Genomic DNA, 15,153 nt, shown 5'->3' on the forward strand with positions numbered 1-15,153 from the left:
ATTGAATGTGTTGGATAGAATTATTGAAATATTCCTGGCAAAGTTTGGGGCTTATGATGTATTTATCTTGATACGATTCGGGGAGGACCAGGGTGTTCTGATATGAAAAAGATAAGCTTCACTGCCAAGAAGTATCGCAGAGAGGGAAATTTTCATTATAAAAAGGTTATCTAAAAATTGCATGCTAACAGTTTTGCACTTTTAATTACAACCAGACACACACATTGAGGGTGTTATTCTGATCGTCCTGGATTAGCACTCTTCTGTCAGATTTAGAGAATCCCTTTGAAGTTTTGCGTACTTTCTCGCCAAATCTGCACTCTGCGCTTTTTCAGAAGTGTTCTGTGCAAGGTTTCAGTCTGACGTCTTGGTCTAACAATGAAGTCTCTTTATTTTAGTGGAGATGGAAGAACAATCAAAGTATTTATGTCAAATGCCGAGGGACTTCTAGTGGACGATGCACCCGGATTACACCACACAAACACCGCACCTGTTCAGCTCAGAAGTATGAATGGCCTCAGTTCTCCAAATCGATCATCTAAAATACTTACAAGTGCGTAAAATTATTTTTCTTTTCTTTTTGAGTCATAGCCGTGATTATGTATTTATGCTCCAGCGTTTTATATATGACTTAGTTCAGGTAGATTGGTGTCAGTGATTTCAGCTATGTTAATCCAATTAGACCTGCCTTTTAATGGGAAAATTCCTTGGCGTAATATAAAACATTTTTGAAGAATATATTCCTTGAAGATTTAATTTGATTTTTTTTGGCAAAGTAATACAAATGTATAGTGTCTTTCGAAAACAAAAAGGATGAGGTATCGTTTGGAAATTAGTAAGTTCCAAGATGTAAAATTATATATTTATGAGTTTAAAAAAATTGCATGCAGATTTAAAATTTTTTTTTTTGGTTTTATAGCTACACCAAAGAAAAGGCCTGGCCTCAAATTTGGCCTCTGTAAAAATTTTTGGCCTCAATTTTGGCCTCCTCAAAAATAATTTCTTTTTCAGAATTTGATTTTATTGATTTTTTATTGGTTTCATTTTTTCACAGATTAAGCAGGTAAATAATATATTTCTTTTGATATGTATATGCGAACATTGTCACCTGATTTATTTTTATTGATTAAAATGTGCAATTCTGAAGACTATAACACCGAGCATATAATTTTACTTTCAATAAACACTCTCTTAATGATTTATTAAATGTGCCTTTATTTTTTTTTAATTTCCAAGGGACAAGTAAAACATAGAAACATCACAATTAAATTATCAAGACAACAAAGAGATGCAAATGAGTAGTAGTAAGTAGAATGAATTTTAAATTTGCCATTGTAATACTTGTTTAATACAAGTTTTTTTTAAACTGTCCTTTAAAAATTTTGAATAAAAAAAATGATGTTGTACTTTTACAAACTGATTTATACTTGATATGCAAGTAATTGACAACATTTTCAAATTTGTGTTTGGGTAGGATGCAATTATTTTAAGCACAAATGTTAATAAACTATCATCAAACTCAACTTTTGTTTTGATAATTGTTTGAAAGTTGTAGCTGGCAATTTATAAATCATTGGTTTAAAACAATATAAGTTTAAAAAATTATAAATGCAGAAGTCATTTGATATCCAATTACAGTGAACAACAGAAAGTTATAAAGGATGATAAAGCAAAAAAATAAGATGAAACAAATCATCAGTATAATATAAATATTTTGGTAATCTGTATATTTTTTGAAAAAAATCTTTCTCATATATCACACAGATGATGACAAGGATTTTTTATCCTTCCTTGAAGGGAGGATGACATTTCACATGTAGATTTTTTTCATGTTCACAATTTGGAAAACACCCTTATCCAAGGTGAGATTATGAAATACCTGATAATAAAATGGTGTACACTGATCAATTGATAATCAATAAAATAAATCCCTTTGGTACATGATTATTTCTTACATAAACAGAAATATTATTTACCTGCTTAATCTGTGAAAAAAATGAAATCAATAAAAAATCAATAAAATCAATCAAATCTGAGAAAGAAATTATTTTTTATGGAGGTGATAAAAGCCAACTTGTCAAAATGGTTTTAGCCAGCCTTAGAGGCCAGGCCAGGCCAAAGGGGCCAGGCCAGGTCTTTTGTCACATACTGATATATTTTATATTAGCTCTAAACCAAAGTGTTAACATCTGTTTTTTGGAGGTGATACAAATTGCCTTGTCACATACTGATATATTTTATGTTAGCTCTAAACCAAAGTATTAACACTTTTTCGTTACAAATTGCCTTGGGCAAACATCACGACCAATCATGCATCATTAGGTCAACAATAGTTGCCCAATCATTTGGTCTCGTGGTAAATTCAAAATAATTTTGGACAGGTGTGTTTTTTCCTTTCTAATCTTTTGGTGATATGTTTTTGTTTTGATGTTGAAATCTTTTGTAAATGAAAGTTTGAGATGTGTAATGGAGTAGTTTAAATAAGGTATGTTATTTTCCAGAATTTTTCATTGTCACATGTTTTGAATCGCACTTTCTATAGTTTGAATCACACGTAATTACTCCTGGGAATGAAATGGATATAATGGGCAGAAAAATATTGACATAGTTTCCTTTTTGTGTAAAAAAGAAATAAAGGAGTTTCATGTACCGTTTCTTTACCTATAATTCAACGTGGCTTTTATATTTACTTTGCACACTGAGCAAAGCTATCACATCAATTTGCAGTACATTATGTCCATGCCATTAGGGTATTAGAAACATTCATATTCTCATGCAGTCATGTTTTACCAATTAAGGCATTAATTGTCCTCATGTAGAAATCAAATTAAAATTATGGTACATGTATTAATTACTGGTCTTTCTGCCATGTGTTTGATTTATATGGTAATGTGCATATACATTAATTAATTTGTATCAAGATTATTGGTGTCATGTTGGTGATTAATGCAGATGGACATATGTCATTTTTTTCCCCTTAATTTCCTAATTGTCAATATAATTAGCATTAAGACAAACACAATATTTTCTTTTGTCCATCATGTACCTGTGTGTACCTGAGGAGGTTTAAGGTTTAGGTTATTTTAATTAGGATTCATAAACTGGCTGAAATAATTAGAAATTAACAAGGAATTTGGAAAAGAACAAAGGAATCTTTAATAGAATAATTTTTAAAAAGTGTAAAAATAGTTGTAAAAAGGGTTATCTTTTTAACAAAATATAGCATGTTTTGTACAGTAGGTTGATTGTGATATATGTAACAATTTATCTGTATAATTTTCAATGTATGTATATTTCCAGCTTTGTTTGAGGCTGTAGAACAACAGGATCTGGACCTGGTGAAGAATCTCTTGGAAGTGGAAGGCCTCAACATTAACAGGTATGAAATATATTTAAACAATATAACTAAACATTGCAAAAATTCTTTTTACCTTGAAACAATCATAGCTTTATTATTAAAATGATTTAGATAAATATAATTGTAAGCATTCCTTTAACCTTGCATTCAGACAGATTTTATAAAATTTCACTTGACCTAGATCGACATTTCTTGATTGGAATTTTGAATTATAATTTTTTTTCAATTCAATTTTTATTTTCCCTCTAAAATCAAAATTTGACTGGAAAGACTATGGATATAGAACAGAAGGGAAATATGTATTAAAGGAAATGTGGTAGAGAGAGAGAGACAAATTAATGAGGAATTTCCTATTGAACTGTGTGCTCATTTAATTTATAATATAGGTATTTTTAATGAGGTGTGGCACATGATGGCACCCAATGTTGTTTGTTACCAAGATTCACAACCTTAATGATGTTTGATAAATAAACCCCCTTAATTCCCTGTTTGACAGGCCATATACATACTCTATTGTAAACTTTGGATAACTTTTATCTTTGAAAAGTTTCAAGATTCCTAAATATACCTGAATGGTAGAAAAATCAATAATTTTAGATAACATACTTACAATGGAAGTAAAAGTGTCAGATCAAACTGTTATCTGAATTATGACTTGTAATAAAAAAAAATAAAGGGAGGGGGATTGAAAGTTCTGTAGTAAGTAAAGAATATTTACTTCATGACATTGGGAAAAAATATTAATTAAATGAATGTTGATATTCTTTTTCTAGAAATAAATTGTAATTTCCAAATACATTTACAGGTAATACATATGGTATATTAATAAAAATAATGCGTAAATAAAATTTTAACAAAACTAAGATTTTATTTGTTAGAGTGGATTTAATTGCTTAATTGCCCAATGAATCAAAGTAATACATGCAGTTACAGTAAAACTGCAGAATGGATCCAGAAAATGCATTTAATGTTCAGTATAAGACAAAAGGACCATCTAGTTGAGAAAGATCTCTGGCTCTGTCACTCTCACCCATTTAGTCCAGTCAAAGGATGTCTAGTAGAAATTTTTTGAAAAGTAAAGCATGGTTTGAAGTTAAGTTAAAATAATTTTGATTTTCTTGAGGACATATAGACTATAGAGAAGGATTAACTTGTACTGTGTGTCCATTTCAGTGTTAACTCTGAAGGTTTGACTCCTTTGGATGTAGCTGTGATGACTAACAATATTCCAATGGCCAAGATGCTGCTCTTCAATGGGGCAAGAGAGAGTCCATTGTGTAAGTTCAATTTTAAAACCTATTAATTGAATTAAGAATTTTTTGTTTGATGCTGGGTATTAAGACAAGTGGTACAAGTTGTGTGCAGTGTTTACCCCCTGTTACATTTATTAAGCCTCTCTAAGATTATCCTTTGGGAACTGTAAACTGGGGTTACCTCAAATATGTGCCAATTTTAAGCGCAGATTCTTGCATGATGGCTCTTAAAAAATATCAAGGCTGCAATGTATAATGTTCAATTCTTCACTACATGTTTCATTGTTTTGCCCTCAAGGAATGATGATACTACTTCAAATTTTGCCCTTGATATCTTTAAGGTAGATTTCACAATACTCTGCATACTTGAAGGGTCCATGAGTGTTCACAGATGTGTAACATGGATTCATGAAAATGAGAATTGAATTTGGCACATACTTCAATTGTTTTGTTTGTCAATAAAGGCAAAAGAGGAATTCAGTGGAATGGTATTTAGTCAGAGAACAAGGCTGAGTTTCCCCCACTCCCAGAATCGACTTAGATCACACATCATAAAACAAAAGACTAAGCTGGGGTACCATTCAGAAACGATAAATGATGAAGCTTCTTAATTTACTTTCTCTCTCAGTTTTAAAGGAGGATGCACGATCGGACCGTTTAGATGCCCTAGTGTCCAACGCAGAGAAGAGGGTGGTGGATCTGTCAGCTGCTATTCTAAATGCCTCCTCTGGAAGTAGCTCCATGTCCAACACCCAACAGAAGGTCTGTCTTATCCTTACATAGTCAGAATTTATTTTGCGTCTTACTGTCACCGTAAGGACAAGATTAAATTTTTTTTTGTACTCCGACCCACATTTTTCAAAGTTTTTAAAGTAGGTATAGATAAGGTAGAAAAAGTTTATTGATATTTTCATTATAATACACAGAATTCTAGACAGATTTAATATTTTTGCTTTTTAAAGGTTTGATCTTAAATGTGTGAAAAGGAAATGATAAAACCTAAGCTTTAAAAATGACTATCTGTATATCCTTGCAAAAAGAAAAAAAAGTTAAAGTATGGAAACAAATGGTTGGGGAGGGGCGGCTGGTGTTCATCAAGCAAATGATTTTTTATTGTTAATGTATTAATTGAATCATTTTTTCATAAGATATTTATAGATACCTCTCTGACTTAAAAAATTGAAACAAGATATATGATTATCTTTATTTAAATCAGAGTTTGTAAACAAAAAGTCAATCAACCAGGTGTTGTTCTGATTTTGGGAACTCCTTGCAATGTCAAAAAGGTCAATGTATTAAATACAGAACAATGCAGACTTTATATCAAACCAATTTAGAAGTATAGGTATAGTGGAAAGGAATTTTTTTTAAAAGTTAAAAGGTTGTCATTTGACGCTTGATTTGTCTATTACTCATAAATGATAAAAATCTTCATAAGGTGTTTTCTGGGTACAATAGGGTCTAAGTGAAACTCTTGACAAGGGAACTTTCTTTGTTTTCTATGAACCTGACACCGACTGTAGCAATGAAATGTGTTTGTTGAATGTTTTGTTTGGGGATTTGGATGAAAATCAGACTTCATAAGAAAAAAGGGATTTACGGTTAATCTTGTTTGAAGCCCAACTATGGACGGACCCAAGTTATTGATAGATTACATCAAGAGTGGGATTATAGTTGTATGTTTTTAATAGCTAGTGGTGACTTACTGGTCACATAGAAATGGATGACCACTGAATTTTACTCTTAGACTAGGGTCGTTTTTCAAAATGGAGCATTATATATGTGTGATAAGCTTGGTATTGGTTTGTTGCTGAAGGGAAGTTGGACTGTATATTGATGTGAATTGCAATTCTGTTCCTTATTTATTAACAGGAAAATGAAAAGCAATTAAGTCACTGGGAATTTCGACACAAACTCTTAAAAAGAATGAAAGCCGGATATGACCATGCACGTAAGTTCTCATAAAGCATTTATTTAAAGTAAAATAACCCTCCAAAAAATGGACAGGTAAAATTTACAGTTGTGCTCCTCACTTTATGCAAGACATTACTTTAAAATCTTTAAGAAATCAGTTGAAGAGGTTTTTTTTTCGGTGTATGGAAGGGGCATAACTAGTAGCACCTGTTTGTGATTTCAGGTACCCCGGACCCTCCCAGCTATGTGAGTCTGACTGTAGCCAGTAGCTCCTCATTACTGGTCAAGTTTGATGAACCCCTCAACCACAATGGAGCAGTGGTCACTCGATATAAAGGTACCTCAACTTTTTAAACTACCTTGTCTTACTGAAAGTACCACATGTCTCATGGTGCGAGCTGAAAATGTGTTGAGATAATTTTGGTTTTCATTGAAAGGAACACTGCTTCACACATTGTGTGTCTTCAGAAATTTTAGATTTTTTCATTCAAGGACAAAATATTCAGTAAACTTAAAGTAAGAAGAGTCTTTGAGGTTTTTATACACTCTTACTCTAAGGAGGGTTCAACTGAGTTCATTAACATTCTTTTGTTAAAAAAATTATATATAAGCAAATATTTTGTTCTTTTAAAAGTGCTAGTTTTATTTATTTAACGGAAGATATGTAAACTTTCTTCCATAAAATGAATTGTTTACATTATTGTATTTGTTTGTTGTATAAAAAAACAAAAAATAATAGGGACTTTCCTGAAAAATTCCTCATGGGTATCCATTAATTAATTAGCTTATGCCGTCATGTGAAAAATTCGACATTAATTGAACTGTTTACCATTCTTGTGTTGAAAATAAGCTCACCTTGATTAAGTAACAATGTAATGAGTGCAGACGTTGATCTCTATTTTGGATTTTATCTTAACCCTGTGAAATACCATCTGTAAAAAACTGAACGTATTAATTAGAAAACGCCAGAGATCGCAAGCTAACCTGTCTAGGGATGTTAAATTTTTTAGCATCACCAGAATTTTTCTGGCCATATGGTGTACAAATTAACAATGCACCTGATACGAAATTTTATAGAACTTATTAACTACTTATAGCTATGAACTTTTAAAAACAAATTGTTTTAGAATCATCTCTAGAAAAAATTTAATTGAAGAAAATTCATATTTGTATAAATAGTAATTGTAAACATGTTTATCAATTTATGGACAAAAACTTCTGTTAATCCAAATTAACTCTCCTGTAATGAATAATATTATTCCCCTAAAGGAATCTATAAGGATGTTTTAGTTTTAATTATCTATAGTACCTGTAATTAGGTGTACAAAAAAAATAAATTATGGATAAACAACCAACCCTTGGGAACAATACCCTCACATGAGCGATTGCAAGTGATTGCAAAGTCGAAGAAAATAAAGTAGAGCACTCTGTCATTAAAATATTGTGTAATCTCTCCAGTATGAATAAGATGGAGAGCATGGCATAAAGTTTATTTACCATAATTTGATACAAACATGACTGTTACCTGCTTTCTAGGGTAGGTTCAGCAATTGTCTGGTACACAGTGTAAACACAATCTAAATCCTCCGTGAAAAGTTGCATTCTCTGTGGTCTCAAAACACAATTTCATCAATTGCAAGTAATTACTGTTTACATTGCAGTGTGGTTAGAGCCTCTTTATTTTACAAATGCGCAGATTTTACAAACTCAGCACTAAAAGAGGCTGATTGGGGAATCCAAAAAACGGTTTGATAGATTACACGGATCTTGTTTAGAGTAGAGAATCTGTTTTATTACAGTGGAGTGGAGCTGCTTCGATGACTTCGTTCCTCTGGCTGGGGAAGACCTTGTGGAGGACATGCGACACTTAGAACATGAGATTAAGGGCCTGGCTAAGGGCAACAAGTACTACGTCAGGGTTGCTGCCTGTAACATGAAAGGATACAGCGGCTACAGTATAGCCAAACCCGCTTATGCTGTTCCATCCAGTGAGTTGTCTCCCTTGTCACATCCCCCCTCCCTTCTTAAACTTAACTATCTTGTCAGAAAATTGTAAATTACATGTAATTCTATATTTTGTCAAAAAATTGTGAATGAATTCTATCTAGTCAGAAAATTGTGGAATATATGCATTATATGTTTTGTAATTTTTGTTTAGGTTGGAGAGATGTGGACAATTCAACAGTTTCTAGAACAGAAGGAAAGCTGAAGTTGTTGGATGAACTCTTCTCTCAAGTAAAACACCTGCGGCCAGCTGATGCATCAGAATTGAAAGGTGTGCTTATGTAAATTTACTAGTAACATCTGTGGAAAGTTTACACTCAACTTCATTTGATTCATTCATATTTTTATATCTGATGTTTCCTGTATTACAGACAGTGTTGGCGATTCACCACTGCAAAGAAAGCGCAAAAGTTTGAAAAACCTGTTTACCTCTGCCCCCAAATTCTACAAATCTTTGAAGAGGCACGACAATTTCTCATTTGATTAAAAGAAATATTTTTAAACTTCTCTTTTTCAACTGAAGACATTTCTATTTTAGATATGATTTATTATGCTTTTCCTCCTATAATGATCACATTTATTGACGATTTCCTTGTGTTATAGGGGCGTCTATCTTGCCTGTTTGTTGTATCACGGAGACAAAGTCCTGGTGACCTCAGATGACCAGCTTCCTGTCGTGGAGGTTGATGAAAATTTTTCTGGACCTTCAGTGAATGCAGATCTTCACTGGCTGATGAAGGTAAAAATTAATTACTCATATCAATTGATTTTTTAAGGATTTCCATCCCTAATGCAACCAAATTCTCTACCCTTCAGTGTCTGTCAGATACATAATACTCAGATATCAAATTAAAGCATTTTATAGTAGAAAAAGATTGACTGTGAGAAAGTTTTAAAAAATTCATTAATTAAGCAGTAGTTAATTAACTAAGATTACATTGAAGTCTATGGAGAAAAGTGTATTTTTTAAATAAAAAATTAAAATAATATGAATATCAATCAATCCTGCGGTGGAAAGATGCATTGGAATATTAGAAATAGAATGACAATTGAAAAGAATATATTCACCGGATAAAATTTTTTAAAATTTTTTTTATTGATTAAAAACTTGAGGGAGATAACTCTTACCAAAACTCAAGGTCATAAATTAGGACACACCCTACTCTCATAAGCTAATAGTAATAAATGGGAATAATGTCTAAATAAACTAAGTATTCAACACCTACATATCTGTTATGTACTTAATTTCATTGAATCTATTGCTATTAGGGATTGAATACCTTAATTGATATTTTTCATGGGAAATATTATTCATAAGGGTCTTCAAGTCATGAGATGTTGATTTTTTTCCACAGATATCTTGTACGTGGGATGACGTCAAATCTTTGCGGCAAGACATGGAGAAAAATACCAGTGCAGGCACCATGCATTTCAGATATAAACTTCTTCAAGCTGTCTCTGTATTACAGGTAATTGAGAGACTATTTCTGTGTGCATTACAAAGGAACCCTTAATGTAGAAATTAAAGTATTATTTCTTCATATCTGACGAATTGTAATGTATTGTAAAACATTTTTCTGCAGGGAGCATTAGGAATATACGATTTAGGTCAGTTTCACTTCAAGCCCCTTAAAGACTCCAGTGGTTGTATAGTATTAACCACAGTGTGTAACATAAGGGATCCCAAGTCAGTGATCCTAGGCTCCTCCAAGTGGGTCAGCTTCGCCAAGTTACTGCGGCGATCCTCGGGGACGGGGTCAGAGCCCCAGGAGTCACTAGAAGTCCTAGTCAGTTCTGTCTCAGTAAGTATTGATGTATGTGTGGCTGCATGGACAAGTATTCAGCTTTGTAAAATACAAGGATACAAATTCTGATGAGCAATTTATTAGGGTGTAGTTATTAGCAAAAATAATTTGTGGTAGATACCAGGTATATCTGCATACAGGCAAAGTAAATTACTTAAATTAAAAGTTAGAACTACATGTATTTGGTAAATGTAGGGAATTTTTACCAAGTGGAACTTTTAGCATTTTTTTCTACATTAAAACATTTACTTTCAACAGGAGATGATATTGTATCATCAAGTGAGCAACATTCGCCTTACAAAAGGCTTATACCTCGGCTACCTCAAGCTTCAGGCTTCTTTAGAGCTAAACAGGGTGTTAGTACCCAAGAAGGCACCAAACATCCTCCCCAACATCAAAGTCAGGGACTGTCCCAATGTCTCCAGGTAAGTCTTGACCTTGACAAACGGATTGTTTTTCTGAATGGAATGTTTTCTTGTTCTTCATTCAGCTGTTTACATTCTGAATTTCACATTGAGAGTTCAAGATAATTACTAACATATTTGAAACTGACAGATTGAGCAATTAAATTGTGTAAAAAATGATAATAACTTTAGTGCACCTCTTAGAAATGATGAGGAAATGTGTAACTGTTAAGTACGTGTGTGTTACAGCGAGGAGTGGCAGTGGCTACAGTCGCTGAATACCGACCAACAAGTGGCGCCACCTACCCAAACACAGGAGGAATTCCGTAAACAGCTCAAACAAGCCGCCCAGAAACTCTTCAACATTCTAGGTAAGGTTCTGTTGGTAAACAGGTTGACACAGTTATGTGAAATATTTATCAGGTTTTGTTGTGGATTAATTGTTGTGAAATAGAGACTACTTGAAAATGTCATAACAATAATTAAAAAAATAAGTTAATGGACGATCTTAATTAGCAAGGTAAACTACCCTTTATTTTTAATTTTTTTAATCCTTCATTACTTAAAGCTTCAACAGTTGTGTACATGTATAAATCATATTATTAAATTTTAATAATTTAAAAAATGAAAATTTTGTGTTGTAGACATATCAGAGAATTTTGCGGCTAGTCACAGAATCTACGATGTAGAGGTGATTGAGTTCAGTAACGATGTGTCTTTTTTGCTGGTTCTCCCCCCTGTGGAGGAGGTTTGCCTGGTTCCCGGACAAAATGACAACATGACGGAGAAAAAGGACCTCACTCTGCTACCAGTACAGGTCTTTGAAATGAGTGAGTGTTGAGTTTCAGAAATAGAATTACTGTAAACATGCTCTTTACACAGTACATGCCATAATTCTGCGAAATTACAATTTTGGTTTAATTTGATAGTAAAAAAAAAATAATGCCGAAGTCTTAAATATTGTTAAATTTCCCAGTGCTCAGGCACTACTAATGGGTCAGTTATTGAATCTTTCACATTGAATTGATTTCATAAATTCTTGTAAAGTTATTTATTGATGAAGAGGTTGATCAAGGAAGACATTTGTCCAAGTACATGGTTTTGCCTCATTAATTTTAGCACTCTAATTAGATTGTGAGTTTAGACTTATACCTGCATGTCTTTTTTCATTAAATTCATGATGCTGCTTTTAAAACTGACAAAATATTAAAGTTATTTTTTTTTATTACAGTCCACATGTGTACATACCAACCACAACTCATCAACAGATACTCAAGGCTTTCCTCAATACTGGATATGGATCTTTGTCTCGCTCAACAAGTTCAGCGTGAGGTAAGGATTTTCAGCTTTATAAGTGGAAAATTACATGCTACAGTTTAATGCATGCTGTATCATTGAAGTTAATCATACTTTAAGTTTTCTATTATATCATTTCAAATTTCATAAATTTTGTGTTCTTAGGCCTTTTCAACAGAAGAACTCACACCAGCAAGAGAGAGAGTGGAAAGATTGTCCAACATACTGACCACACTGGACAAGAACTGGAAGTCCACTCGGTGGATAATGGACATTATCACTTATGCCAGAGACAAGAGCATGAGAGGAGGCATTCTGATGAGTGAAGTAACTTCACCACCCAAAGATGTGTTCAGTACTGAGCTAGAGAGTCCTAGCGAAGACGATCTGTTTGATAATAACAACTCACAGTCAGGGTGCCCGTCTGTGGCTTGTGATTCAAATGAAATCAGTGTTGGAAAAGACAACATAAAAATTGCCAAATTCTATGATCCAAACGAGGAGGTGCCAAAGACAAATGGACATGTTAAAAAGGAGACGACGGAAAGCGAACCTAGTGCGGTGAGCTCGGGGATTTTACAAGTGTACGCAGCCTACGAAACGGGGCTGTCTCGGGGCACTAGGGTGAGGTTACACGTGACCGAGAAAACGACATCCAGGGAAGTGATCAATCTCGTGGTGAGACAGTTAAATAAAACAGTGACTCAGAAGGGACACTCGGGCCCTCTGTATGGGGAGGAGCAGCTAGACGAGTTTTGTCTGGTGGCCGTGATCGGGGCTCGCGAGAGGATTCTCAGAGACGACTATCAGCCGCTACAACTTCAGAATCCGTGGACAAAAGGGCGGCTCTATGTCAGGATGAAGAGTAACTTGTTGGCTGCTATCCAGCAGGGTCACGCCACAGAAGTGTAAACGGACAGTGCTTTATAGTTGACCTACAATCGATGGACACTAGCTTTATTGTCATCCGATCATTCCTTTCTGTCTGATTGTTGGGTCATTTTTTTTCTTTTTCCATTCCAAACTTCAAGTCAATTTGTCCATTTTGTGTCCATTTTCGTACAATTTTCAGTTAAAGATTACTAGTCAGTGTAAACATCGGGTAAATCATTGATTAACATATTTCACTAATTTATTGATTTTTTTTTCTTTATACAAATTAATTTGTAGTTGTCTCATGAAATATATATACACATGTATATTAAGTTTGTTTGAAATTTTATTAAATTATTTAATTTATTATTAACCAGTATTTCATATGCATCTTCATGTCATGAAAATATAAGATGAAAGAAAAACCTTATGGTCTTCCAAATAAATAAAAAAGAGACAAAATGACAGTTTAAGTTTTTATTGTTAGTTAGGAAAGTTATTTTTCTATCATGGAAATTGAAAAATCTAGATATACCTGTATTATGTTCAACATTAATCAAGGTATCTGAATTTATTGAGCTTCATGTGTCAATGATGGTTGTATTTGTCCTCTCTCTCTCTCATTTTTTTCTCACTGTTCCAAAACTACAATCATGATGATCATGTTTTCTCTGTCATGCCCATGCATTTTAATCTGTTGATTAATAATATGATAAAAAAGCAATTAAGTTAATTGAAAATTATGTTCTTAATGGTTTCTGAAAGCAAATACATGTGTACTAAAAATTCTACTAAATTTACAGTTATAAATTAATGATTAGATACTTTGTCAAAAAATGATGTTTAACTCTTGTATTTTATAATTTGATGTAATTAAAATGAGTAATTCAGTCTTTGTTCAAATAAAGATACATGTATCATTACCTAAAAAAATCACTGAAAAACTACAATGTCAGAATATTTATTGATACAATATTTTGTTTTGGATTTTTTTTACACCCCCAGTCAATTCTCTCTGTGAAGTAGATGTATGAAAAGCCTTCTGTGATACTATTTATTTTGTACATCTTTTCTGTTAGCTTGTGTTTTGAAAAGAGCTAAATAAAAGCGAAAATAAAATTATACAGTTTTGTTATTTTCCTGTAGATGCTTTGAAATTGATTGATCTTGTTGAAGGTACTGAGGAGTGGAGAGAGCTGGAATTCATTCATTGTGTAAAATGGACATGCAGTGTTTATTAAATTGTTCTGCGACAGTGATGGCAAACACTCGAACTCAGAATTTTTATGCTCCACCATATATATGGCTGGGGCATATGGAGTTTGTCTTGAGTCTGTCTTCCATCCTTCCAGTATGTCTTTCCATCCCACTTTGCTCAGTTGAAAGCTAAGTTTCAAAGAAATATTTTTATCAAACTTCATCTGCTGATACATTTTGATGGGAGCTATTCAACTGCAACAACATTTTTAGCTCACCTCAGCCGAAGGCTCAAGTGAGCTTTTCTGATCACAATTTGTCCGTCGTTTATCCGTCTGTCTAGCTGTAAACTTTTCACATTTTTGACTTCTTCTCAAGAACCACTGGGCCAATTTTGACCAAACTTGGTACAAGCATTCTTGGGTGAAGTCCCCTCACAAGGGGAGATAATCAAGAAAAGACAAAAATAGGGTGGGGTCATTAAAAAATCTTCTTCTCAAGAACCACTGGCCCAGAAAAGCTGAAACTTATGTGGAAGCATCCTGGGGTAGTGTAGATTCTAAATTGTTCTAATCATGACCCCCAGTGGTTGGGTGGGGCCACAATGGGGAATCAAAGTTTTACATGTATATAGAAATATATAGGAAAAATCTTTAAAAGTCTTCTTCTTAAGAACTACTGGGCCAGAAAAGCTGAAACTTATGTGGAAGCATCCGGGGGATAGTGTAGATTTTAAATTATACAAATCATGACCCCCAGGGGTTGGGCTGGGCCACAGCTGAAACGTATATGGAAGCATATGGAAGCATCCCGGGGTAGTGTAGATTCTAAATTGTTCAAATCATGACCCCCGGGGGTTTGGCGGGGCCACAATGGGGAATCAAAGTTTTACATAGAAATATATAGGAAAAATCTTTGAAAATATTCTTCTCAAGAACCACTGGGCCAGAAAAGCTGAAACTTATGTGGAAGCATCCGGGGGTAGTGTAGATTCTAAATTGTTCTAATCATGACCCCTGGGGGGCCATAGCGGGGAATCAAAGTTTTAC

At 33.6% G+C, this 15,153-nt stretch overlaps 1 protein-coding gene across 1 annotated transcript in view; it reads left to right on the forward strand.

Annotated features, from left to right (window-relative positions):
• The window catches only part of LOC134229457 (ankyrin repeat and fibronectin type-III domain-containing protein 1-like), an 83,900-nt gene extending 69,871 nt beyond the window's left edge, over nucleotides 1–14,029 (forward strand). The window contains exons 10-27 of the mRNA XM_062711208.1: nucleotides 399–553; nucleotides 920–958; nucleotides 3,301–3,379; nucleotides 4,532–4,635; nucleotides 5,240–5,373; nucleotides 6,484–6,562; nucleotides 6,749–6,862; nucleotides 8,325–8,513; nucleotides 8,684–8,800; nucleotides 8,901–8,991; nucleotides 9,133–9,268; nucleotides 9,885–9,998; nucleotides 10,113–10,331; nucleotides 10,593–10,759; nucleotides 10,988–11,109; nucleotides 11,383–11,568; nucleotides 11,970–12,070; nucleotides 12,200–14,029. Of these exons, the coding sequence (XP_062567192.1) occupies nucleotides 399–553; nucleotides 920–958; nucleotides 3,301–3,379; nucleotides 4,532–4,635; nucleotides 5,240–5,373; nucleotides 6,484–6,562; nucleotides 6,749–6,862; nucleotides 8,325–8,513; nucleotides 8,684–8,800; nucleotides 8,901–8,991; nucleotides 9,133–9,268; nucleotides 9,885–9,998; nucleotides 10,113–10,331; nucleotides 10,593–10,759; nucleotides 10,988–11,109; nucleotides 11,383–11,568; nucleotides 11,970–12,070; nucleotides 12,200–12,946 (2,893 nt within the window). The 3' untranslated portion in view covers nucleotides 12,947–14,029. The remainder of the gene's footprint in view (nucleotides 1–398; nucleotides 554–919; nucleotides 959–3,300; nucleotides 3,380–4,531; nucleotides 4,636–5,239; nucleotides 5,374–6,483; nucleotides 6,563–6,748; nucleotides 6,863–8,324; nucleotides 8,514–8,683; nucleotides 8,801–8,900; nucleotides 8,992–9,132; nucleotides 9,269–9,884; nucleotides 9,999–10,112; nucleotides 10,332–10,592; nucleotides 10,760–10,987; nucleotides 11,110–11,382; nucleotides 11,569–11,969; nucleotides 12,071–12,199) is intronic.
• Nucleotides 14,030–15,153: the final 1,124 nt, after the last annotated feature.

Source organism: Saccostrea cucullata, unplaced genomic scaffold (genome assembly GCF_032062105.1).
Source record: "Saccostrea cucullata isolate Sc308-1 unplaced genomic scaffold, CSIRO_AGI_Scuc_v1 ctg477, whole genome shotgun sequence".
Lineage (NCBI taxonomy): Eukaryota > Metazoa > Mollusca > Bivalvia > Ostreida > Ostreidae > Saccostrea > Saccostrea cuccullata.